Below are 23524 nucleotides of genomic sequence, written 5' to 3' on the forward strand. Positions count from 1 at the left end.
GAGTAGAAGGGTGGCTATCCACGGGCTGAATCCCATGGAGCTGGGCCAGGAAGGGGAGGACACGTCAAGGGAGTGGGAGGAGCTCCGATAAAGGTGTGGTGATTGGACCTCCCGCTAGTCTCTGGGAACGCTGGAGCGACCTAGATGCCAGACTTGGGAGATTTGGACTTCGTTTCTTTTTCGGGTGGTCTAGGATGTCCGTAGCGAGTTGCGCGGCTCGCATTGGGTCACGTGGTTACGCGCAAGGGCTCCGCCTATTGCCTGGCCTCTGGGTGGGTAGATTCGCTTCCCCGCCCATCCGGGGACTGGTTGGGACCCGTCTAACCCTGTGTGGCGGCACCACTGGGAAAAGGCAGAGGATTAAGGGTTAGGGTGAAACTTTGCCCTTTCTCCATTTCACCCCAGCTGTGTAGCGTGGCCGTCCGTATCACTCGCTTTACTTAGCCCCATTACTAGTAGTTTTTCAGCAGATTTGTTTTTATTTATTTATTTATTTGGCCGCCGCGGGCGGCATGCGGGATCTTAGATTCCGGACCAGAGATCAAACCCTCTTGCCCCCTGCAGTGGAAGCGCCGAGTCCTAACCACTGGATCGCGAGGGAATTCCCGCAGCAGATTTACTTTTTTTCTTTTTTTGCGGTACGTGGGCCTCTCACTGTTGTGGCCTCTCCCGCTGCGGAGCACAGGCTCCGGACGCGCAGGCTCAGCGGCCATGGCTCACGGGCCTAGCCGCTCCAAGGCATGTGGGATCCTCCCGGACCGGGGCACGAACCCGTGTCCCCTGAATCGGCAGGCGGACTCTCAACCACTGCGCCACCAGGGAAGCCCAGACTTACTTTTAAAAAGTAATTTCTGCCCCCTTTGTAGTCCCATCTATTTAAGAAGGTAAGTGAAGATTCCATTAAATATAGATGAGATTTGCTTTGTTCCTCAGTCGTCACAGTGCGGTGGCCAGTGAAGTTGAATGAAGCATGTGGAGAGCCTCAGCTCCCATATGTCCATTCACAGAGTTACCTTTGGTGACTCCTGGGCCTAGCTTCGAGTTGCCTAAGCAACGATGTCGCCTGCTCCTCCCCATGTATCCTTTTTTGGTTTTAGCTCCTCCTTCCCCGAGTTGCCTGTTGGGCTGGGATAGCGTGGAGAAAGTGCGGATGCGAATACTAAGCGACTGAATCGAACCCTTGTGGGGGCGTGGCTTGAGTTCGTGCTAGTTCGCTACTGGCTCCGTGATCTACCTGGTCCATCGCCCGGTATTTTGGTTGGCAGATTGGTCCCTTGCTTTTGGCGTTTCTTCCTTCGTTCAGTTTTTTTAAAAACTTAAATCAGGGCTATAATATTCCTTATGGGCTCCTATTTCAATTTTAAAATTTAAATTGTATTTTATACAACGCTATCCAAATACAGAGGGTTATTGCAAATGGAAGGCTAGAGACTAACCAGCAAGTGGGGACTGGCTTCGTCTGCAGGCAGATGGTCCCTCTGTCCGCATCCATCACCTGTACTCATATATTCAACATAGCTTCTGTCGCCTTCCCTTTCAAGTTCTCCATCTCTTTACTTCTCTCCTTACCAGTTGGCCTAGCCCCAGCAAGCAGATATTTTTATTTCTATCAACTCCATTCCTTTCTCCGTGCCTGAGCTCGTGACGAATGTGTGAGAGCCTAAACATTAGTTATCTAGATTAAAGCGGGGAGGCGGGGTGGGGGCGGCTCAGGTTCGCGCTTGCGCGCTGCTCTGGGAGACGGCGTCCACCTCGCCCCGCCCCTCGTATTCTGCAGTTCCGGCTCTGCAGATTCACTGCTCACGTTTCTTTTTCCTGTGGCTCTTTTTGCCTTTTGTTTGCCCCCTTTAACAACGCACGAGACAACTCTACCTGCAAATAACTTAAATTGCTTTTCTGCTTTTCTGGGTACTCGGCGGGCTCACCGGCCCTTAACGAAAGTGCGGCTGCGAACGAGCAGGCGCGCACGGGGCTCGGGGGAGGCGCGCTCGAGCACCCGGCGGCGACGACTACGACGACCAGGAGAGCGGACGGAGGCGGCGCCTGAAGCAGTGGCTGAGCCCATGCCCCGGGACGGCGGGAGGGCCCGGAGAGACAAGTCCGGGGCCCGGGGCATGTCCCCAGGGCCCCCGTGAGGAGGCGGCGGCGGCGATGGAGGTCCCGCCGCAGGAGGCGCCGCCCGGGCCGGGCGCGGACGGCGAAGCCGAAGAGGCCCCCGCCGAGGCCCCGTCTCCCAGTCCCGCATCGCCCCCGGCCGACGGGCGCCTCAAGGCTGCGGCCAAGCGCGTCACGTTCCCGTCCGACGAAGATATCGTGTCCGGAGCTGTGGAACCCAAAGACCCCTGGAGACACGGTAGCTACGGCTGGAGCGTGGAGGCGGGCTTGTGGGGGACCTGGGAGTCAGTGCAGACCCCAGCACAGAGGTGGAGCTCAATAAGTTGCACCTAATGATGATTTAAGGAGACAGTCGTCAGTTTAGAGCTGGAGAGTGTTAGAGAAGAGGTGGCTGTTGGGTTGGGAAGGTGAAAAGTAGCTGGTTTATGCTACTCCCCCCCCCCAAGGGACGCTGAAGGTGATCTTTTTAGGAATTGAAACGGTGAACAATCAAAGAAAGTTTGGTGGCTTGGGAGATTAGGAGTGCGGTAGTCTTTGAGTTTATAGTTTCCCAGAGAAGGATAGAGCAGTCAGGGGAGGAAGAGTGGGTCAGCACTGGCGCTGAAAGGGCAGTTGGAGGAGTTTGATGGGCCCTTGGGGACGGAAAGGTTAAGTTGCTGGTCTGCAAGCCTCGGGGCAAGGGATGGTCATGTGGTTCACTTCCTTGGGTGAAAGAAGGAAGAGGAATAAACCTGGATTATGGCTCTAGACCAGTCAGTAGATCCTGGGGTTGGGAAAAGGGAGTCAAAGTAAACAAACTTGCCAGAAAAGTAGCAGAGTTGGTGGTCGGTAAGACAGAGGAGATATTCAGTCTTGGCATTAAGAAGAAAAGTCGCTGCGTGCCTCCTTTTCCTCTCCCCCCCTCCCAAAAAAAAGGGAAGCAAAGCATTGTCAGTCATTCAGGAGCATAGAAACTTTGGAGCCTGGCTCTAGGAGGGTGTTTTTTTTTTTTTCCCCCTGAGGAAGCATTGGGGAATTGGAGTTGCCAGTCAGTTGCAGGTGAGAGCATTGAAGAAGTTTGGTGGCTTGAGGTGTGGGGAGAGAGAGCAAGTCCATGGGCTGTGTGTCCTCTGGAGAAGGTCGGCTCAGTGTTGAAACTGAAAAGGGCAGTTGGAAGAGTGTGTTTGATCCATAGGGCTGGGAAGGTGGAAAGTTGCTTCAGGGGTGGATTGGCAGTGTTGAGTCCTGGCCAGGTCTGGCAGCCTTGCTGGGATGGAGCCCGCGAAGAGAGGGTTCAGCCTGGCCCCGGCTCTACAGAAGTTGGTCTGTTGGCCCTGGGGAGAGAGGAGGAACTGTTGCTAGTCTGTGGGCAGTGGAGGAATTGGTGGCTTTGATGTGAGAGTGGGAGACGTGGGAACTGGAAGCTGAACACACGGGGAACCACCATAAGTGCCATCTTGGCCATTTATTGTTAAAGAGACGGTGGTTAATTTAAAATTCTTGGCCTTGGGAGCCAGCCCAGTCCCTGGGCTCTTGGCCCCGGGAATAGGTGGGCACTTTTGGGTTGGAGGGCTTGGGGGACTGGGGCTGAGGAAGGGAAGAGTTGGAATGGGCCTCGGCTACAGCATGATATCCAGTCCAGGGAGCCCAGCAGGAAGCGGGAAAGACCTGGAGAGGCAGAGGAGGATGGTGATGAGCCGGTGCTCCAGTTCACTCCTGACTCCCATTTACCCAAAGCATGACCTCAGGCTGGGTACCTGACTCCTCGGAGCCTCAGTTTCCCATCTGTACGTGGGTGCGAATACTATGTCACAGGGTCTCAGAGAGGACTGAATAAGATTGTGTGTGGAAAGTGATTGGCCAGGATGAGCCTTCATAAAGTTGCAGGTATTGTTGGTCATTTTAGGGGAGATGTTAGGTGCTACTGATCATTTTAGGGGCCAGCCTAGAGGAGTTGGTTCACGGAGCTGGGGCCTGGATGTTTCTGCTTCACAGGCTTCCAGGAGAGGGCCAGAATGGTGGTCCATTTGTGGGCTCGGGGCAAGGGGAAGGGAAGATGTTCCGTTTGTGGGCTTTAGCGTAGTTGGAGATTCTGGCGCGGGGAGGGGTTGGGAGTGGGGAAAAGTTTCTGGTCTGCAGGTTCCCAGAAGAGGAACAGCTGTGTGTTACCAGCTGTTGGGCTTTGGAGAAGCCATTTTTCCTCTCTGAGCCTCCTGTTTCTTTCTCTGCAAATGGAGGTGCTAATTTCTACTGTGGAGTAGTTGTGAGGATTAAATAAGACCGTCCTTGTAAGTTCCTGCCACATAAATAGCAGCTGCTGTTATCCAGGCAGATTCAGTCCGGTTTTGTTTTTGTTGTCGTTTTTTTTTTTTTTCTCTTGTGGGCAGTTGTGGAGATGCAGTGAAGGAGTTTGCGGGGGTGGGGGGGGCCCGGGAGGGTGGGAAGAATGTCGAGAAAGAGGGTCAGTTGGCGTCTGGCTGGGAGGGGTTGAGAGGATGAGGATGGTCGCTGACGGGTCTGCCCCCCCCCCGCCCCCCGTAAGGGGTGGAGGTGGTGATAGCTCACGGGCTGGGGGAGTCTCATTCCTGGGAGTTTAGGGAGGGACGGCCAGGACGGCTGTGGACTCACACTCTGGAGGAGTCGGTGGGTCTGAGGTGGAGAGGTGATGACGTGAGAAATGGATCCATATTTTCGGCTGGGAGAGTTGGTCCGTCTGGGCCGAGGAGAGGGGTTGCAATTGACCTGACAGGGAAGGAGTTGGGTGATCTTGGGCCCCAGGCAGAGGAGGGGTCGTTGGTGAAGTTGGTGAGTTTGGATGATGGGATTTGGCGGGCCTGGCAGTGCCTGAGGAGGACAGTGGAGGGGTGGGCTGGCCTGAGACTGAGGGAGGTGGAGGCTCGCCCCCCAGGCCGTGGCAAGTCGGGCCAAGGGACTGCCTAGTTGAGAGAGCCAAGGATCTTGGCTGGGGGCTTCAGGGAGGAGCCGGCCAGACTTGGAGGAGGGGCAGGAGATTTGTTGGGAGTTGGTCTGTAAACTGTGGGAAAGCACAGGGGGTGTCATTTGAGCTGGGGCCCTAGTGGGAAGCGTGAGGAAGGAGTCGTTCTGGGGCCTGCTGTGGTGACACGACCCCAAGGCCAAGGGTGAGGGAGGAGTTGGCGGATCTGAGTTGGAAGAGAGGGCCTTCAGAAGCTGTTCTCCATCGCAGAGTTGGAGAACTGGCCTGAGCCAGGAGGTGCAGGAGCTGGGATCTGGGAGCTGGGAGCAAGCAGCCACTAGAGGAAGTGGGGCCCCAGCACAGGGCGCCCTTTCAGCAGGGCCTTGCCCTGGGAGGAGAGCTCAGCTAGGCCCTGACACAGCCTCTGACTGGGGTGGAGGAGGGCTGGGACTGAGACTAGGTGGTGGCCCAGCTGGGTGGGAGCCTCTGGGGGTGTCTGCCTAAGGCAAGAGCCCCATCAGGCCCTGTCAGAGGTCACGTGTTGGGGGATTCCTGGAGACCAGACATCTGAAGGAGGGAGATGGTGCAGGAGGGTCTCAGGCCTGCAGAGGCTCAACCTGGCCCAGCACTCAGAAGGGCCTTCCCTGGCTCCCACGTCACCTGGTGTCCCCGCCTGCCCCCAGTGCCAGGGGCTTATCTTCTCGGTGCACTAAAGGCCATCTGCTGTCACCGCACATGTATTTCGTTTTGGTGGTCTCTCTCACCTGCTGGAGTGGGGGGATAGACACTGTCCTCGTTTCTGCTCAGCCCCTCGAAAGACACAACAGTTATCATGGTTGAATGAGCGCCAGGGGCATGTGTGCAACCGTTTTGGAAGGGGTGAGGCCAGGCCATGCTTGGGGTCCATCTAGCCAGGGTGCGCTTCCAGGCCAGCCCTGGCCGCAGCATGCTGTGGCTCCAGCAAGGCACTTATTCTTGCTGAGCTTGTTTGTTTCCTCATCTGTGAAATTGTGATCCCTGTCCTGCTGACCACCCAGGATATCTGAATGGAGGGCATGGACCTGGTGGGGCAGGGTCTCTGTGGCAAGCCGGTTGCGAGTGGAAGGGACGTGAAGCTGGGGAGGAGGCTGCCTCAGTACTGCCAGGCTGGGCACGGGTGCGCTCCACTCTCCCTGGGGGGGTGGAAGTGGATGCCAGTGGAGGAGGGGCTGGCCTGGTGCACGCCCCCGCCCCCCAGTCCCCTGGCGGCAGGCCCTGTGTTCCCAGCTCCTCTGAGGACCAGGACCGGTTGTGTACCAGGAACTCTTCAGACCAAGCTGCAAGAATGACCTGAGGCTCAGCTGTCTCCCCAGTCCCAGCTGAACGCCGTGTGGGGAGGAGACGTGGGGTTTGCAAGGCAGGCATCGGAGAGCACATGACACCGGCCTACCGGCCGCGGTCTGGGAGGCTGTCTCCCCTCCCTCCAGTCCTGCCCATGACTCATTCCCCGCTCCCTGACCTCCAGCCTGTGGAGTCTGTCCTGGAGTGGGGGTAGGGGAGTTGTGCCCACCAGGAAGTTCCTCCTGTGAAGTGGAGGTGTCTGCAAGGTGCAGGGGGCCGGAACGTGCCCACCTCTAGCCGCCCAAGCTTCGAGGCTGCGGGGGGAGGGGGGAGAGGTGGTGGGGACAGTGGCCATGAATTTTTTTTTTTTAACATCTTTATCAGAGTATAATTGCTTTACAGTGGTGTGTTAGTTTCTGCTTTATAACAAAGTGAACCAGCTCTGTGTACACAGGCCATGAAGTTCTTAAATGGCGATCGGAGAGGATGGAAATAAATGCCTTACTGTTTGTTCTCGTTGAAACCCATGCTGCAAATTTAGTCCTTGAAACTGGTTGGACTGGTGAGAAGGTACCTGTCAGTGGTGGGAAGAGGCTCTCTTACTAGTTAATGGCTCGTTTTAGCCTAAGTGGTGGGCGGTCTTGCTGGGGCGGAGGGAGTGGGGTCTTGGGGGGCGGCTTTGATGCTTTCGCCCAGATTTCCATGTGGGCCCAACCTCACCTCCTACTGCCAGTGTTGGCACGTGGACTCTGCCGGGTGACTTTGGGCAGTTGTTCTCTCTGTCTGTGGTTTTTCTCTCTATAAAATACAGCTGACATTACTACCTCCTCTTAGGGTGGTGAGGATTAAGTGAGATAACGGCGTCCACAGCAAGCATTCGGTGGTGTCCCCCTCGTTATTCCGGTCGTTGCCAGCCCCCCCCACCCCCCCGTGCCCTCGGTGCAGTGCTGTCTCCCCCAGCGTTTCCCTCGTCAGAACCCTGCTGTCTGTCCTTCAGAGGCCTACTCCTCCGAGACGAGTGCCCCGACATCCCTGACAGGGATGATCCTGTCTGTTACAAGCTGGGTGACTCTGGGCAAGTTGCCCGGTCTCTCTGAGCTGAAACTCGATCAGCCTGTCTCGGCCCTCCCCCAGCCTGAGAAGCAGCAAGGGCACCAAGAGTCGAGACTCAAAACATTAGCTGCAGCCTCTCAGACGCTGGCCATGACTGTCCACAAGTTACAGCTGCCCCCTGAGCCCCGGTCCCCTCTGTAGAAAGGCCCGGCTCCCCGGCCCTCTGCCCCGTGGGGACCCGACTGTGTGGACGGGCCTGTGTGAAGAGCGCCTGCTTCGCCAGGCCGGGCCCTCCGCGCCCTGGGGCCCAGGTGGGCCACCCTCCTTCCTTCCACCCACTGCACTTTATTTGTGTTCTCATCGTGTTTCCCACTTCAAGGGCGAAGACCACGGGAGTCACCTCTGTGACCTCTGCCTGGCGCCCAGGAGGGCTCGGGGCGCCAGACGGGCCGATGAGTGGCAGGAGAGTGAGGCTTTCCGTCGGATGTCATGTGCCGCCGCGGCATTTGGGAGAAAGCTTCTGGGAGGACTTGATTGGCCTGTGCCCGGACGGGGCTCTCCCTCAGCGCCCCAGGAGGAGCTCTCGGGCCCCATGGGGTCCCCTCACCGCGGGCGCTCGGCACACGGTCATCCGGGGGGTTGGCGGCGGCATGAGTGCATGTTTCTGGGAGGCAGGCGTCTCCTGTCTCTCACAGGCGTTTGGCTGCAAACGTATTAAGAAGCATGGAGCCAGACGCTCCGGGCTGGGCTGGCCGTGACTGAGGCAGCTTCTGGGAATGGAGGCCAGGAATCTGTGTTTCTAGAAAGCTCCCCAGACGGCCAGGTTTGGCTGTCCTTCTGCTGAGGGCCCCTGATTGAGCTCATCCACTCAGCACTCAGTCCCAGGGCTGCCTTCCAGACCTCAGTTCGGGGGTTGGCTGGGGTTGGCCTCATAGACTTGTTTTAGAGCGAATTGAAGTGTCGGACTTGCGGGAACTGCAGAAATGTGATTTGGGCGGGCAGCCTGCTGCGGTCGAGCATAGAGGGGCCCAGGCCGAAGTCCCTGCTCTCCGGGTGACCCTAGCAGTCACCGCTCACTGCTCCCACGTGCCCATTGCTGGGTTGAGTCTGTATCTCTGTTACATCTCCCAGCCGCCCAGGAGGTAGGTGCTATTGTTTCCGGTTTGTAGATGAGGAAATACAAGCACAGAGAGGCGAGGTCACTTGCCTGAGGTCGTCACAAAGCCAGGCAGCGGGGAGCTGGGATTCAAACCCAGGCAGTCTGGCTGCAGGGCCTGAGCTCTTCGTCCCTGTGTCCCGGCTGTGTGAGCTTCGGCAAGTTGCTGCATCCAGTTCTGCATGCTGTATAGTTTCTTCATCTTGAACCCATAACCCTTTGTAAGACGGAGATGATGATTCCAGCCTCGCCGGGTAGTGGAGGGATGAGAAGCAGACTGAGTGAAGGGCCCAGCTGGCTGGCACTCAGGAGGGGCTCGCCGTGGTTCTTGGACAGCTTGGGAGTCCTGGGAGGTTCGCGCAGCTTCCCTGTCCTCAGCATCGGGTCCTTATTCTGACCCTTGGCCCAAGTTCCTCGTGTGCTACCCGGTGTCGATACATGGTAGGCGCTCAGTACATCCCGGCCAAATGTGTGAGCAGCCTCTCATTTAGTGAATGCCAGTGTTAGGGGTCCGGGAAGAAGACAGGCCCGGCCCCGCCTCCATGGAGGTCACAGTTGAGTGAGGGAGACACACAGTAAACAGTTCTAATCAAACCGGGGTGCCCAGGACCCTGACTGGGAAGAGCTGAGGGCTGACGGGCAGGGCAAAGGTGGCTTCTTGGAGGAAGGGCCATCTCAGACCTGAAGAAATCACTGGAGTTAGCCACTTGAGGAGCAGTGGAAGTATGTGCAAAGGGCTGGAGACAGAGAGAGCCAGTGAGTAGCATCTGGAAGAGAAAAAAGCCTATCTTACTGGAGTCGGAAGTCTGGAGTTGGCGGCAGGAGGGTCGGAGGTGAGATTGGAGAAGGCTGGGGGGCACCACCCAGGTGGGGCCTTGTAGGCTGTGTTAGCCTGAGGATGGCGGAGAGCCAGCAGAAGGGGCATGCCTACTGTTGTTTGTTTTTTTTTTTGCGGTACGCGGGCCTCTCACTGTTGTGGCCTCTCCCGTTGCGGAGCACAGGCTCCGGACGCGCAGGCTCAGCGGCCATGGCTCACGGGCCCAGCCGCTCCGCGGCATGAGGGATCTTCCTGGACCGGGGCACGAACCCGTATCCCCTGCATTGGCAGGCGGACTCCCAACCACTGCACCACCAGGGAGGCCCATGCCTACTGTTTTTAACAGAACCTTCTGGGAGTGTGGCGTGAAGAGGGTGAGACCGAGGCTGGGGACCAGGGAGGTAGCCATGGGCCACGAGCCTGTAGGCTCTTGGCTCCATGTGGCCCTGCACTGACCAGTAGCTGACTTTTTTTTTTTTAATAGATTAAATTTATTTATTTATTTATTTATTTATTTTTGGCTGCGTTGGGTCTTTGTTGCTGTGCGCGGGCTTTACTTGCGGTGAACGGGGCTACTCTTAGTTGCGGTGCGTGGGCTTCTCATTGCGGTGGTTTCTCGTGTTGCAGAGCACGCGCTCTAGGCACGTGGGCTTCAGTAGTTGTGGGTCGTGGGCTCTAGAGCGCAGGCTCAGTAGTTGTGGCGTGTGGGCTTCATTGCTCCACGGCATGTGGGGTCTTCCCGGACCGGGGCTCGAACCCGTGTCCCCTGCATTGGCAGGTGGATTCTTAACCACGGCGCCACCAGGGAAGCCCCTAGTAGCTGACATCTGACTTCTTGATTTATTCACCAGATTTATCTGAACCTCCCCCTCCCCCAGAAGGTTTTGCCATTGCAGTGTTCTCCCTAACACTTCCAAGGTGACAGTTTCCCCCATCCGTTCTCTCCTTGGGTCTCTGAGCTCCAGCCCCGCCCGCCCCCCACCCCGGTTAGTTCATCCTGCCCTTGGGTGAGGTGGTGGGCAGTGGGGCCACTGTGCACTTGGGTGCTCACACTACCTCCCCCGTGTGACCTCAGCAACTGGCTTCACCTGTAAAATCCCCTTAGGTCCCCCACTTCCCGGATCCAGAAAGCTCTAAGATCTGACCCAGGCCCTGCTGGGGATCTTACGTAATATTTCAATAGTAGGCATCCTATCACCTTTCTAAAAGCCAGGAAATTCTGAATTCTAGAATATGTGGTCCTAGAGTTTCCAGTAGGAGACCATGGAGCCCCCAGTGGACCTCATTCCCGTATCTGTGAAACGGTAGTTACAGGAGAGGCAGCCTAGGGCTCGGCTTTGGAGCGTGCTGGTGCCAGTCCAGCTCTGCCCTGAGGTGGTCGCCCAGCTTCTCTGCCTCAGTATCCCCATTTGTATGGGGATTGAGGATTAGATTATTCAGAACTTGGGAAGTGACTGGACCAGTAACCAGCTACTGCAGCCACTCAGTAAGGGCTTGTTAGAGTTGAGTGGGGTCGTGTCCCTCGTGGGCCTGCCCGGGCTCCCTCCTCTCTGAGAGCAGGCTGACCGTCCCGTGACCCTGGGCTGGATGGCATAGGCGAGCACTCTGCCTGGTGTGAATGCAGCTGCAGGAATCCAGGCATGTCCCCAAACTTCCCTGCGTCACAATGTGCTCATTCGTGAAGCTATTTTGGCAGACGAGGAGTCTCTTTCAAAGGTTTCTGGCTCTCTGGGAGGAGCCAGGCCCGGGGCCTTTGCAGCCAGGAGCACACTGCAACTCCAGCAGATCTGGTGAGAATGCCCTGGGTCCTGGACGTCACTGCTTCCCGGCTGCCACCGTCACTGCCCACCCTGGCCCCGGTGCTGCTCGTGTTAGGGCAGCCCCCTCTGCGGGGGGCTTTCCAGGCTAGAGCTGCAACAGGAGGCTGGGGTCTGGCGTTTTCAGTTGGTGTGGGAGAGATGGAGGGGGTCCCGTGTTCCAGGAAGGCGGTTCCGAGGCCAGGTGGCCGCAGGAATGATCGACAGCCATCACGCTTTGGTTGTTTCCCCCCGTTGGGAAGGCAGTTCCACGAAGGCAGAGCCCATCTTGGTTTGTCTCCCCTCTGGGTCCCCAGAACTTCTCATGGTGCCTGGCGCTCCACAGGCCCTCATGTTGATGGATTGGCGGTGGATGGAGGTACACAGTGGGCAGGCACTCTGTAAAGTTATTCTCACCCCCTGCCTTATTTTCTGCAACTGCTGTGGAGCCGTTGCCTCAAGGTGGGGGTGGCAGCTTGGAAGTGTCTGCTGGCAGCCGTTTGGCTCATATCACTTGCCTGACACCCTCTCCCTTTCCAGCGGAAGCCTGGGGTGGGAGCCCTGTGGTCTGATTCTGCGGAGGCCTTGTTGGATCCCAGCTGGGATGTCCTCCCTGGTCGGGTGGGCGGGCCCCTCTTGGAACCCATTGGGGTCGGACTCGTGTGCCACCTTCACGCCCACCCCTCCGTCTCTCCACAGCCTTAGTCTCCTGCCAGCTGCCATCAGCAGTGTAGTGGGAGAGCCGCTCGTGTTCTGGGCAGCCCTCCCCTTTGTGCAAAGCAAAGCACCTTCCCAGCTGAACTCACTGGGTTCCTCAGAGCAACAGGGCTGGTGGGAGGGAGGAAGGGTGGGACTGCCGGAAGATGAAAGCAAACGCCAGGGAAGTGACCCTGCGGAGGGTCATGCTTTGGGATGGCGATGATGATGGTGGTGATCTAAGCTCCTCACAGCAGCCAGAAGGGAAAGCTGAGGCTCACGGGTGCTGAGGCCACACAGATAGTAAGAGGAGGAGCCGTGTTTGAACCAGAAGGCACAGGGCTCATCTTCTGCTCCCGAAAAGCCTCCGAGGGCTCCTTCGTCACCACAGGGTAGAGACCACGCCCCTGAGCCTGGTGGGAGCCCTTCCCAAGCTGGTGTCTGTCCTCCTCCGTCCTGACCCAAGCTCCTGGTTCCCTGCGCTCAGCCTTCCTGCACTGGCGCGCGGGTCGGCCCCACACAGAGCGCTGCTCTGCTCTTCTAGGTCCCCGTGACACCTCCTCACGCTGCTGTTATTTGTTTGGGTCCATCTCCCCCCACTGGACCTAGCAGCACCGCGAGGGACGACATCTTGTCCGTCTGGCTCCCTGGAGGAGGCAAACCACTGAACACACCCAGGCACCACAGGGACTCTGAGCAAAGTGGGTCTGCTAACGAGTGCCCCAGGCCAGGCGCCTCGGGGCCCGAAAGAGAGCAGGGGCCGAGGAAGGTGTTCGTTGGATCACTTGTTCATGCTTCCATGCATGCATGCATTCATTCATTCATTCCTTACCTCCACCTCGCTCTGCTGTGAGCAGGTGGAGGAGTCCTGACTGCTCTCCCTGCCCTCTCGTGCCCCTTCTCCATTCCCGAAAAAGCAGACCTTGTTACTCCCCAGCTTCCAGTCACGCTAATGGCCCACTTCCCCCCCACCGCCTTTCACCCCCCATGCAGAATCCCTAAAACAGCTTAGGAGGCCGGTCCCCGCCACTGTCGCCGACCACGACTGGGCCCTCCGTTCCCCGTGTCCTCTCTGGGTTCAAGTGCGGTGGCTTCTTTTCAGTTCCTGCATGCGGGGAGCTCCCCACATCCTGTCCTGGAAGGCCTGCCTTGCTGTCATGGCTCTGGCTTGTCCTTCAGGTACCAGCAAACCCTTCTTTCCTGGCGCACTAAATCGGTTCCCGCCATGAGGTGTCAACGATCTGTTTATCTGCAGGCCTGTGGATATTCTCTCTTGCCCGCTTGACTGTAAGCATCGTGAAGGCAGGGGTGGGTTGGGTTTGGTGCCACTGTATCCCCTGGTGCCCACAGCATGTGGCCCTGAACCTGGCTCCGAGAAGGAGCTTGTATGGTAGGTGGAGAAGGAAGCGCAGTGGGATGCTGGGCCTCAGGTAGTAGATGGGCCCCGCCCTCACGTAGCCCAGGGCCGGAAAAGGAAGTATGAAGAGAGGAGGAGGGTACCGAGTGCCCCTGCCGGATCTGCCAGACCCCCAAGCTAGGCAGCCCAGTGGAGTGCGGGAGTGCAGGTCTGGGGTTGCAGACCCAATTTTGCTGTGGACTTGCTGTAGGTTGTAGGCCAAGGCACTGCCCTTTCTGTGCAGCAAGGTGGTGTCTGAGGTCTTTTCCCACTGTGTGTGTTTCCCTGTCTCTGTCCATAGGTCACCCCCACCGTTTAGGGAACTGAGTGCCAGGACCTCCTCCTCCTCATGGGGGCTTGCGGTAGGGCAAGAGAGCCCAGGTTTTGGTAACTTGGTGTGCCTTTCTACCTTTGTGGCAGGTGACCTGATTTCCTGCCCCACCAGCAGCGAGGTGTGTCACAGGAGGAGGTGGAGGACGTCAGTGGTGTCCAGCCCCCAGCCCCCCAGCTCAGGCCTCCATCCTCTCTCCTGTTCCTCCATCTCCCTGCTTGTCCCATAATCCCCTTCGTTCCTTGGGATCTTTGCTTCCTGACCCAGCTCTCCCTACTTTGATCACAGTGACTAGAAAGTGCTGCATTCCTCGGGGGGGTGGGGCTCGGGGGGTCTTCTTCCCGCTGGGCCTGGGCTCAGCCCTCGGGATCTGCAGTGCTGAGCTTCCCTAGGCTTCCCTGCCCTATCTCTGTCTTCCCACTGGACTTTGAGCCCCAGGAGGGCAGGGCTGGGCTGTCTTGGTCACTGCTGTGTCCCCAGCGCAGCTCCAGGTGCAGAGCAGGTGCTCAGTGAGCGTTGTTCCACTAGCATAGAGTTGGGGTGTGGGTACTGGCAGAGCCCAGAGACAGAGCCCTCTGTGGAGCCCTGCTTAGAGCTCCCACGCCTGACAGCAGCCTGACCCTGTCTGGTCCTGGGGGAAGACCTCCCAGGCCGGTGAGCGCAGTGGGGGAGGCAGGGCCACCTGGCTTACTGTGCCTCCACCAGCTGTTGGGTCGAAACGCCCGTGCTCACTGACCCCCCAGCTGTGAGAATCCCGGGCGGCACAGGCCCCTTCCCTGTTCCCAGCATCCAGACGATCAGGTGTGGAAGGATGACCTCCTTGTTTTATACGTAAGGCAGCAGGCTGGAGAGGGTGGCCTGGCATTCAGGGTGGCGTCTGCCGCTCTCGGCGGAGTGACACGTCCTAGGTGTGGGCAAGTGAAGAGACCTGCCTCGTTGCGAACCTGGGTTCCCCGCCCCGACGTGCTGTGTGACGTTATTATTAATAGAAGGGGTATGGGCCCTGGGGAAATGGAGATTGCATCTCCAGCCCACTGTGCAGCTGAGCAAGCTTGTGCTGCCTGTGGCTCAGTTTTCTCCTCGTCCCCTTCCGGGAGCTGGTGAGGGGAGCTGGGGGAGAAGGGCATGCAGTCACCCTGGAAGCTCATACTACTTCGATTCTTTTCTGACTTGAAAAGTAAGGTATGTTCACTGTAAAAAAAAAAAAAAAAAGATGGAAAGTAAAGAAGAAAATGAAAATCACTTCTTAATCTTACCATCTGGAATTTTTTTAAAAGCTCTATTGAGATGTAATTCACGTACATTTCACCAGTGTAAAGGGAACAGTTCAGTTTTTCACAGAATTGTACATCTGTCATCACAGTCAATTTTAGAACACTTTCATTGCCCCCCAAAAAACCCTGTACCCCTTAGCCGGCAATGCCAGCGCCCCTCCCCCACCCCCTCAGGCCACCGCTGATCCGCTTTCTGTCTCATTAGCTTCTGGACATTTACTATAAATGCAGTCATGCAATACGTAACTTTTTGTGTCTGTCTTCTTTCACTGAGGACCGTGTTTACAGAGTTCACCCACGTTGTTTTTGTTTTTGTTTTTTCGGTACGCGGGCCTCTCACCGTTGTGGCCTCTCCCATTGTGGAGCACAGGCTCCGGACGCGCAGGCTCAGCGGCCATGGCTCACGGGCCCAGCCGCTCCACAGCATGCAGGATCCTCCCGGACCGGGGCACGAACCCGTGTCCCCTGCATCGGCAGGCGGACTCTCAACCACTGCGCCACCAGGGAAGCCCTCACCCACGTTGTGCATGTGTCTGTAGTTCATTCCTTGTTACTGCTGAAGAATGTTCTGTTGTATGGATATACCACTCTCTTCATCCATCCATGTCCATTTGGGTTGTTTCCACTTTCTGGCTGTCATGAATAATGCTGTTGTGGATATTCACGTTCAGGTTTTTGCGTGGCCGCACACTTTCATGTTTCTAGGAGTGAAATTGCTCGGGCATCTGGTGATGCCCATTCTCTAACCATTTGAGCAACTGCCAGACCGTTTTCCCAAGCAACCGCCCCACTGGTCACTCCCTCCATTGAACGAGGCTTCCGCTGCCTCCACGCCATGTGTTGTTAGCCACCCCAGAGGGTACGAAGTGGTGTCTCATTGTGGTTTTGATCTGCATTTCCCTGACAGCCGATCACATGGAGCATCTTTTCACGCGCTTCTTGGGCACTTGTATATCTCCTTGAGAGAAATGTCTATTCAGATCCTTTGCCCGTTTTAAAATTGGATCATTTGTCTTCTGGTTGAGCTGTGAGAGTTCTATATATATTCTAGATGCAAGACTCTTATCGGAAACGACATGCACCACATGTGCATAAATGTCGTCAGTGTGAAATGCCAGAGCACTTCCTTCCCATCTCTTTTCTTTGGCTCCATACACTGCCACAGATGCATAAAAATAAAACTGGGTGGAGCCTGTGTATACAGTTCAATGTCCTGCATTTTTGCTTAATTTTTCCATTTTTTACAAAGCATGATTAAAATCCATTGTCGTCGTCAGGCCGTTGTCATTTGTTCCAGCCATTTCCGCGTTGCTGAGCATTTAGGTCCTTTCCAGTTTTCAGCTGCATGAATAATGCAGTGACGTTCAGCCTTGTCCATAAATCTTTCTGTTCCTCATGGGTAGCTTTCTCAGAAGAAATTCTTAGAAGGTGGTTTTACCAGGTCAGAGGGTAGGAACCTTTGAAGTCTCATATACTGTCTGTGCCCACACAGGACTGGAAGCCTTGAGGGACTTGGTTGTATCTCTTTGATTTTTTTTTTTTTGAAAGAATGAATAAATGAATAATACTTGCATTTGGGTGTCTTGATGCCAACATGGTTTGTTTTAATGAGCATTTCCTTTTTAAAAATTCATTAATTAATTAATTAGTTTTTGGCTGCGTTGGGTTTTCGTTGCTGTGTGCAGGCTTTCTCTAGTTGTGGCGAGCAGGGGCTGCTCTTCGTTGCGGTGCGCAGGCTTCTAATCGTGGTGGCTTCTCTTGTTGCAGAGCACGGGCTCTAGGCGCACCAGCTTCAGTAGTTGTGGCGCACGGGCTTAGTTGCTCTGCGGCATATGGGATATTCCTGGACCAGGGCTCGAACCCGTGTCCCTGGCATTGGCAGGTGGATTTTTTTTTTTTTTTTTTGCGGTATGTGGGCCTCTCACTGTTGTGGCCTCTCCCGTTTCGGACCACAGGCTCCAGACACGCAGGCTCAGCGGCCATGGCTCACGGGCCCAGCCGCTCCGCGGCATGTGGGATCTTCCCGGACCGGGGCACGAACCTGTGTCCCCTGCATCGGCAGGCAGACTCTCAACCACTGCGCCACCAGGCAAGCGTTTAATGAGCATTCCTTAGCTAGTAGTTAACCTGTTTATTGTTACCATGTTAGTTACATACTTCCCAGAGTTGCTTCCTCATGCCCTGTGCCCATTTTTGTTTTGGGACTTTTTGTAAGCATTCTGTGTCTATTTCAGATATTGAGTGTTTGGAATTTCATTATGCAGATATATTTTTCCTCATTTGTCATTTGCCTTGCTGCAAAGGTGGAGGCGGAGGAGCCTCCTTAAAAAGAATCATTTTCCCCTTTGCTCTTTCTCTGGCTCTCCACAACAGAGAGGGCAGAGGAGGGGGAAGCAGCCCGGGCCCTGGGGGCAGTGCAGTGTCAGGGGAAGGCGTGTTAGTGGCGGCCAGGCCCAGGCGGAGGGACAGCAGGTTCCCGAGGGGTCCTCCTGTAAACACAACTGCAGCCACCGTTTGCTGAGCACCGGGCCGAGCAACCTGGTGCAGCTGGCGGGGCCCTTCATTTTGTGACTTGGTACCATCAGTCACTTGCTGAGGTTACGCTTCTTCGCGGAAGGTGGCAGAAGCCAGGGCAGCCCGGGCCCTGGGCACAGCCAGTCTGCCTCCGCTGCAGTCTTAACGAGTCCCCGGGAACCTATACCCCAGCTCCTCCAGCATGCACATGCCGGGCCTCTGCGCTGGCTCTTGCCTCTGCCTGGGAGACTCTCCACGACTTTTGGGTGGTTGCTGTTTGTCTGCTTGCATCTGCTGACTGTCTTATGCCTGCGTCCTCCAGTGTAAGCAACTTGGAGGGGACGTTCAAGCGCTGTGGTCACTGCCGCAGCCCTGGCATCTGGAACAGCGCCTGGCACAGAATAGGCACTCGAAAAACATTGGAAGGAATGAATGGGTTTGTGACTCTTACCAGCCTGGACGTTCCTCTCTCTTACAGGTCTTGCCCAGTTACTCCCTCCAATCTAAATGATCATCACCTCTGTTCTATAAGAGAGTTTTCTTTCTTATAATTTGTCACTTTTATCTGTGTGATCATTTGCCTTCCTAGTAATTACTCCCCAAGGGCAGGGATCCAGACCTGTTTTGTTCTCTGTTGTCTGCCCAGCCCAGATCGTTCGGTAAAGAATGAACGATACGTCCTTTAGTTCCCAGACAGACCTCGTGAGGGTAAGTGGTGTTACCTTTCATAGAGGAGGAAAGGCAGGCTGGGCAGTGAGAAGTTCCAGGCACCCAGTGTCCATCCCTGGAGCCTTTGCTGGACTGGTAAACAGCTCACAGTTACTTGATTTTAAAATTCCAAACTAAAACTCCCCAGTGCCTCCGAGTCCAGCTGGCCATCTGGTTGCTCCTGCCCGGAAGCCTGAGGCGGGCAGCCTGAAATAGCCGGCCTGGTTCTGGCAGGGCTGGTTGTCCACTGACGGGCACTGGCTTTCTCAGAGGTCCCCTTCCCCGAGCTTGGCCTGTCGAGCTTGGTACCTAGGACTTCAGTGGGTGGCAGTGAGGGGAAGCAGGGAGCCACTGAGTGTCTTGCAAACCCTTTTCAAGCACCTCGATGCCCCCAGCCCCATGCTGGGTCCCTTGCCCGTTTGCCTTATTTGACCCTGACAGCGACCTTCAGTCCCCCAGAGGCGCCTCAGTCCTCTTTCCTCTGAGCCTTTGCATGTGCTGTCCCCTCCGCTGCAACACTCTTCTCCCTCCTCCTGCTTTTTTTTTTGGCCATGCCAGGTAGCTTGTGGGATCTTAGTCCCCCAACCAGGGATCGAACCCATGCCCCCTGCACTGGAAGCACGGTGTCCTAACCACTGGACCTCCAGGGAAGTCCCTCCCTCTCTCTGCTTTTAAAATTATTGTTATTAAATTCTTTTCTTGGCATATGAACTACATATGTAACATATGCGTAAGTTCAAGTGTAATATAATGAACACCTCTGAGCCTCCCAATTTATGGCTGAGAGCATTGCCATTAACTTACCTGTCTCTGGGTGGGTGGGTGGGTGCAGCACAGAGCCCTGTGACTACTACGATGCATATTGTGAATGTCATGCCTTTTCTTTTTTTTTAAGTTTTATCACCTATGCATGTGTGCTGAAAAATACGGTGTTTGGTTTAGCTTGTTTTTGAGTGTGATAAAAATGGCATTGTGTCGTGAGTGGACTCCTGGGGCTTGCCTTTCCTCTCAAAGCTAGTGTCCCAGTTCCATCCATGTAGATGCTCTAGAGTTTTCCATTGTGTGACTGTGTCTTAGATTGCCCGTTGTGCCTTTGGTGGACCTTTGGGCTGTTTCTGGCTTTCAGTATTACAAACTGGTACAGCTGTGAACTTTTGTGTACACATCACCTGGGGGGTGAGCAAGAATTTCGCCAGGGTACAGACCTTGGAGTGGAATTGCTGGTTGTAGTTGGAGCTGTGCAGTGTTACGTGATCGTGCCCAACCCTCTCAATTGGATATTCCCTCCTTTACCTGGCTAACTCCTACTCATCCTCCCTGGGTCTCCTCCCCCCTTTCCTTCCTTCAGCAGATGCCCGTGGAGCACCTGCCCTGTACCAGGTTCAGCTATGTTCCAGGGTGCAATGGTGAATGAGACTCATAGACCCTGTGCTCACATGACCAGCGTTGTTAGGTAGCCCCTCCTCCAGGAAGCCCTCCCTGACCAGGTTAGGTGCTCTTCTGGGCTCTCCTACCCTAGCCCTGCCCCCTCGGGGTCATCACTGTCTGGGAACGGGTCTGTCTCCCCCACTGGACTGGGTGCCCCGTGTAGACAGGGATCAGAGCTGTTTTGGATACCGTTTTCACAGTATCACCACCTGGGGTGGGGCACAGAGCAGCTGTTCAGTGAAGGATCTGTTTAGTTACTGCTGAGACACTGACCCTTGAGGCAGGTGGGATTAAGAGAGAGAAATGGAGTCCAGTATCCAGTACTTGTTGGAGTTAGACTCGGGCCCCAGGCCCATCTGGACCAAAGTCCGGCACCTCCGCAGATGGCTGAGCACACAAGATGCCTGGACCCGTGCTTGGCCCCGTGGCAGAAGGAGGGACCGTGGCCTTTGCCCTCGGCAGCTGAGAGACGAGCCACTGCCCAGCTACTCCCTCCTCGGACAGCGGGGAGGGCTGGGCAGCAGTGCCTCGCTGAGGAGCGGGAGGCCTGCCCAACCCTCTGGGACTTAGAGCTGTTGTGGGTGTTCTTTTGAAGAGGGCAGGACTGGGAGGTGTGAGAAGCCTTACAAAGGGTGGACGAGGCAGGAGCCGAGGAGTCCCGGAGGAGCAGTCGGGGCTGCGAGGGGCCGTCTCGGGCCTGTAGGTCTGTACCAGCTGGGATGGTGGTGGCTGCTGTTCTCAGAGCACCCGCTGTGTACCGGGCGCAGCGCTGAGCGCTCTCCGTGCGCCAGCTGGTCCTGTGCGCACCCCGTCCCACGGGATAGGTGGAATTGTCGCCCCACTTCACAGATGAGGGGGGACTGTGAGTCCCAGAGGGTGGAGTCCAGCTCTCCCGGCTCGTCCCCCAGGAGTCTGCCGCCTTCAACCCTGTGCGGCGCAGTGGCAGCAAGCGGGCCTGCCTGGAGCGCTGGGCAGAGAGCTTTCCCTCCCGCGCGCCTGATTCTTCTCGGCCCCCTGCAAGATGGGGAGCAGCGCCTCCCGCCACAGGCGGGATGACTAAGGAACAGAGCCGCATGGCCCCCGGTGCCACACCTGAGAGGCCCGGCCTGGGCTGCTCCCTGGAGGCCTTTTCTCCTGCTGCTCTTGTCAGTCCTCATTTGTCCCCAAGGCTTCACTTCTGCGCCCTTGGGTGCCCAGCCCTAGGTAAATATTTGTCTTCGGGCAAGCAGGAGTGGTGCGATCAGTGTTTCTGAGCCAGGAGGCAGGGGACAGGTGGAGGCAGCTGGTTTGCAGCCAGATGCTTGGGGCACCTCCGGGTGGAGCTGAGTACTTTGTTTGCCCTGTTCTCATCCTGCGTCCGCTCTCGGCGGTGCTGCCGAGGCGTCCGGCTGTGGGCCACTGCTGATGGCGACTACAGGTTAACTACGCACCAGCCTTATGCCAGACGCTTCACACGAGTGATCTCAGTGACTGCTTCTAGAAGCCTGTGTGTGTGTGTGTGTGTGTGTCTGTTTCATTGGCTCCATTTTCCAGAAGAGGAGACTCGACCGTAAAGAGATTAGGGCCTTCTCCTGTAGCGGTTAGGATCTGTCTAAGTTGTCAGAGCCAGAATCATCCACCTGGGGCCATGTGAGGTAAACGAGAGTGTTCATTGGAAGGGCACAGGGGCCTCTGCCAGTTCCCGGGGCCGGGGGGAGGGGGTGGGTGCCTGAAAGCCGACGGGAACCAGAACTGGTTCCAGCTCTTTGGGCCACAGGCACTGCTGATATGTTCCTCTTTCTATCTGCTCACGAGCCAAACAAGCCTGGCTGTCCTGGTGGTCAGGACAGGACTGCTCAGTCCAAGTCCCTGGCCCAGGAGGTGCATGCAGGCTTAGCAAAGATCCCATATCCTTCCTGTCAAATGGGGCCTGAGAGGGCCAGGCTCACCCTCGTGGGGGCTTGGGGACGGCTCTCAGAGAAGGGGGCCTGGGCTCCGCAGACGCCCCGAGCAGGCACCGCCGAAAGCACAGTCTGCCTCCAGAGGCCACGCCCTCCAGCACCGGCCGCACTGTTCTGTGTTGAGAAGGCAGGTTTGTGCCACGAGGCAGAAAGCCACCAGTGTCCTCAGATGTACACGTCTCTTTGGGAAGCTCCTTCAGCTGGAAGCTCATGGAGGCCACAGAGGACCTCCCGACACACACACACACACACACACACACACACACACACACACGCACGCACGCACACACACACACACACACACAGAAGAAAGCCCTCAGTCAGAGGCACAGTCTTGGACACTTGTGTTGGGTGTGTGTCGTTAGGCTCCACCCACCCAGGGTTGGACGTTTCCTTGGTGGTTCAGGTGTCAGCCAGTATTGAGCTCTGCCTGGACTTGTGCCGGGGATGCAGCACGGCCAAGGGAAACGTGGCCCCTCCTCATGGGCTCGCGGTCCAGAGGGGAGTCAAGAGAGACAAATCAGCCAAGCTGCCGACACAGACCCACACAAGGGGGTAGGAAGACACGAGCCCAGGGCCCGGATAGAGAAGAACGTGATGGGGCCGGTGGGCCAGTACGTGGCTTACGTAAGAACATCAAACACCTCGGACTGTCCCACCCCCTCCCCGAGCCTGATGAGCTGGACTCCACAGCCAGGCCTGTCTCTGCGCTCGCCTCTGTCCAGGCTGCTTGTCCTTGGCAAGTCCTCCACCTCCCTGGGCCTCGGTTGGTTTCCTCTTCTGGAAAGGGTGGGGGAGGGATATCGTACCCCAAACAGTGGCTGTGGACAGAAAGGTGGTCGGGTTTGGTTAAGAGCAAAGACTGTGGAGCCAGACTGCTTAGGCCGGAATGCCAGCTCCTCCCCCACTGGCCCTGTGACCTCGGGCAGGCTCCTTAACCTCTCCTGTGTCACGTGTATTTTTCACATGGGGAGTAAATCCTGCCTCATTGGGTTGTTAAAAGCAGTGAGTGGGGACTTCCCTGGTGGTTCAGTGGTTATGAATCCGCCTGCCAATGCAGGGAACACGGGTTCGAGCCCTGCTTCCAGAAGATCCCACATGCCGCGGAGCAACTAAGCCTGTGCGCCACAACTACTGAGCCTGCACTCTAGAACCTGTGAGCCACAACTACTGAGCCTGTACTCTAGAGCCTGCAAGCCACAACTACTGAGCCCGCGTGCCACAACTACTGAAGCTCGTGTGCCTAGAGCCCGTGCTCCGTAGCGAGAGAAGCCACCGCACTGAGAAGCCGCGCACCACAACAAAGAGTAGCCCTAGCTCGCCGCAACTAGAGAAAGCCCATGCACAGCAACAAAGAACCAACACAGCCCCCCAAAAAACAAAATTAAATTAAATTAAAATAAATTTTTAAAAAAGCAGTAAGTGAAGTAATACACTAGCAAAGTGCTATGTGTTTGCAATTGTTAGTAGTAATACTTCAGAACTAAAAGTTGCCTGTCACACAGCTGGCACTTGGGTCCTTAGTGCGCCCTGTGCAACTGGGGACCCAGGGATTGAGGCCTTGACTCCCCGCCTCACCCTCGAGTACTGTTGGCTTTATCAAACTCCTACTGAGTGTGAGGCTCCCTGGTGGGCCCAGGTAAGTCATATGTGACTTGGAAAGCTGCAGGCACCTTCTGACTGCATGTGTTTCTGTAACAGGATCTTCAGCTGGGCCAGGCAGCTTAGAAGGTCCGGATGGAGGTGTGAGGGTGCAGACCGGTGGAGTAGGCAGGTCCTCCCTCTTCCCGGCTGGGGTCCCGGCTCCTGGCTGGTTGTGTAAGCCCAGCCCGACCCCTGCAGCTGACCATCCTGCAGCACATGGTGGTGGCACCAGCTCCCCAAGTCATGATGCCTCCCTCCCAGGAGGGGGCAGGGAAGACCACTCTTGTCACCCAGGAAGCTGTGGGCATCACGGCCCCTTAGCAGGCCCAGGGAGGGATACGGGGCCTGAGAGGAAAGGACTGGCTATCCCAGCCTCTCCGGAGGGGCCTCCTGTCCAGGGCACAGTGTGGTTTCCTGCCTCT

General features: G+C 56.5%; 1 protein-coding gene across 2 annotated transcripts in view; it reads left to right on the forward strand.

Moving 5' to 3' along the window:
* The first annotated feature begins 29 nt into the window (after positions 1–29).
* The window catches only part of PPP1R37 (protein phosphatase 1 regulatory subunit 37), a 44463-nt gene continuing 20968 nt past the window's right edge, over positions 30–23524 (forward strand). For both annotated transcript variants that reach the window (XM_081215939.1, XM_081215940.1), the window contains exon 1: positions 30–2353. In XM_081215939.1, the coding sequence (XP_081072065.1) occupies positions 2152–2353 (202 nt within the window). In that variant the 5' untranslated portion in view covers positions 30–2151. The remainder of the gene's footprint in view (positions 2354–23524) is intronic.

Source organism: Mesoplodon bidens (genome assembly GCF_964165515.1).
Source record: "Mesoplodon bidens genome assembly, chromosome: 18".
NCBI classification, from domain to species: Eukaryota; Metazoa; Chordata; class Mammalia; order Artiodactyla; family Ziphiidae; genus Mesoplodon; species Mesoplodon bidens.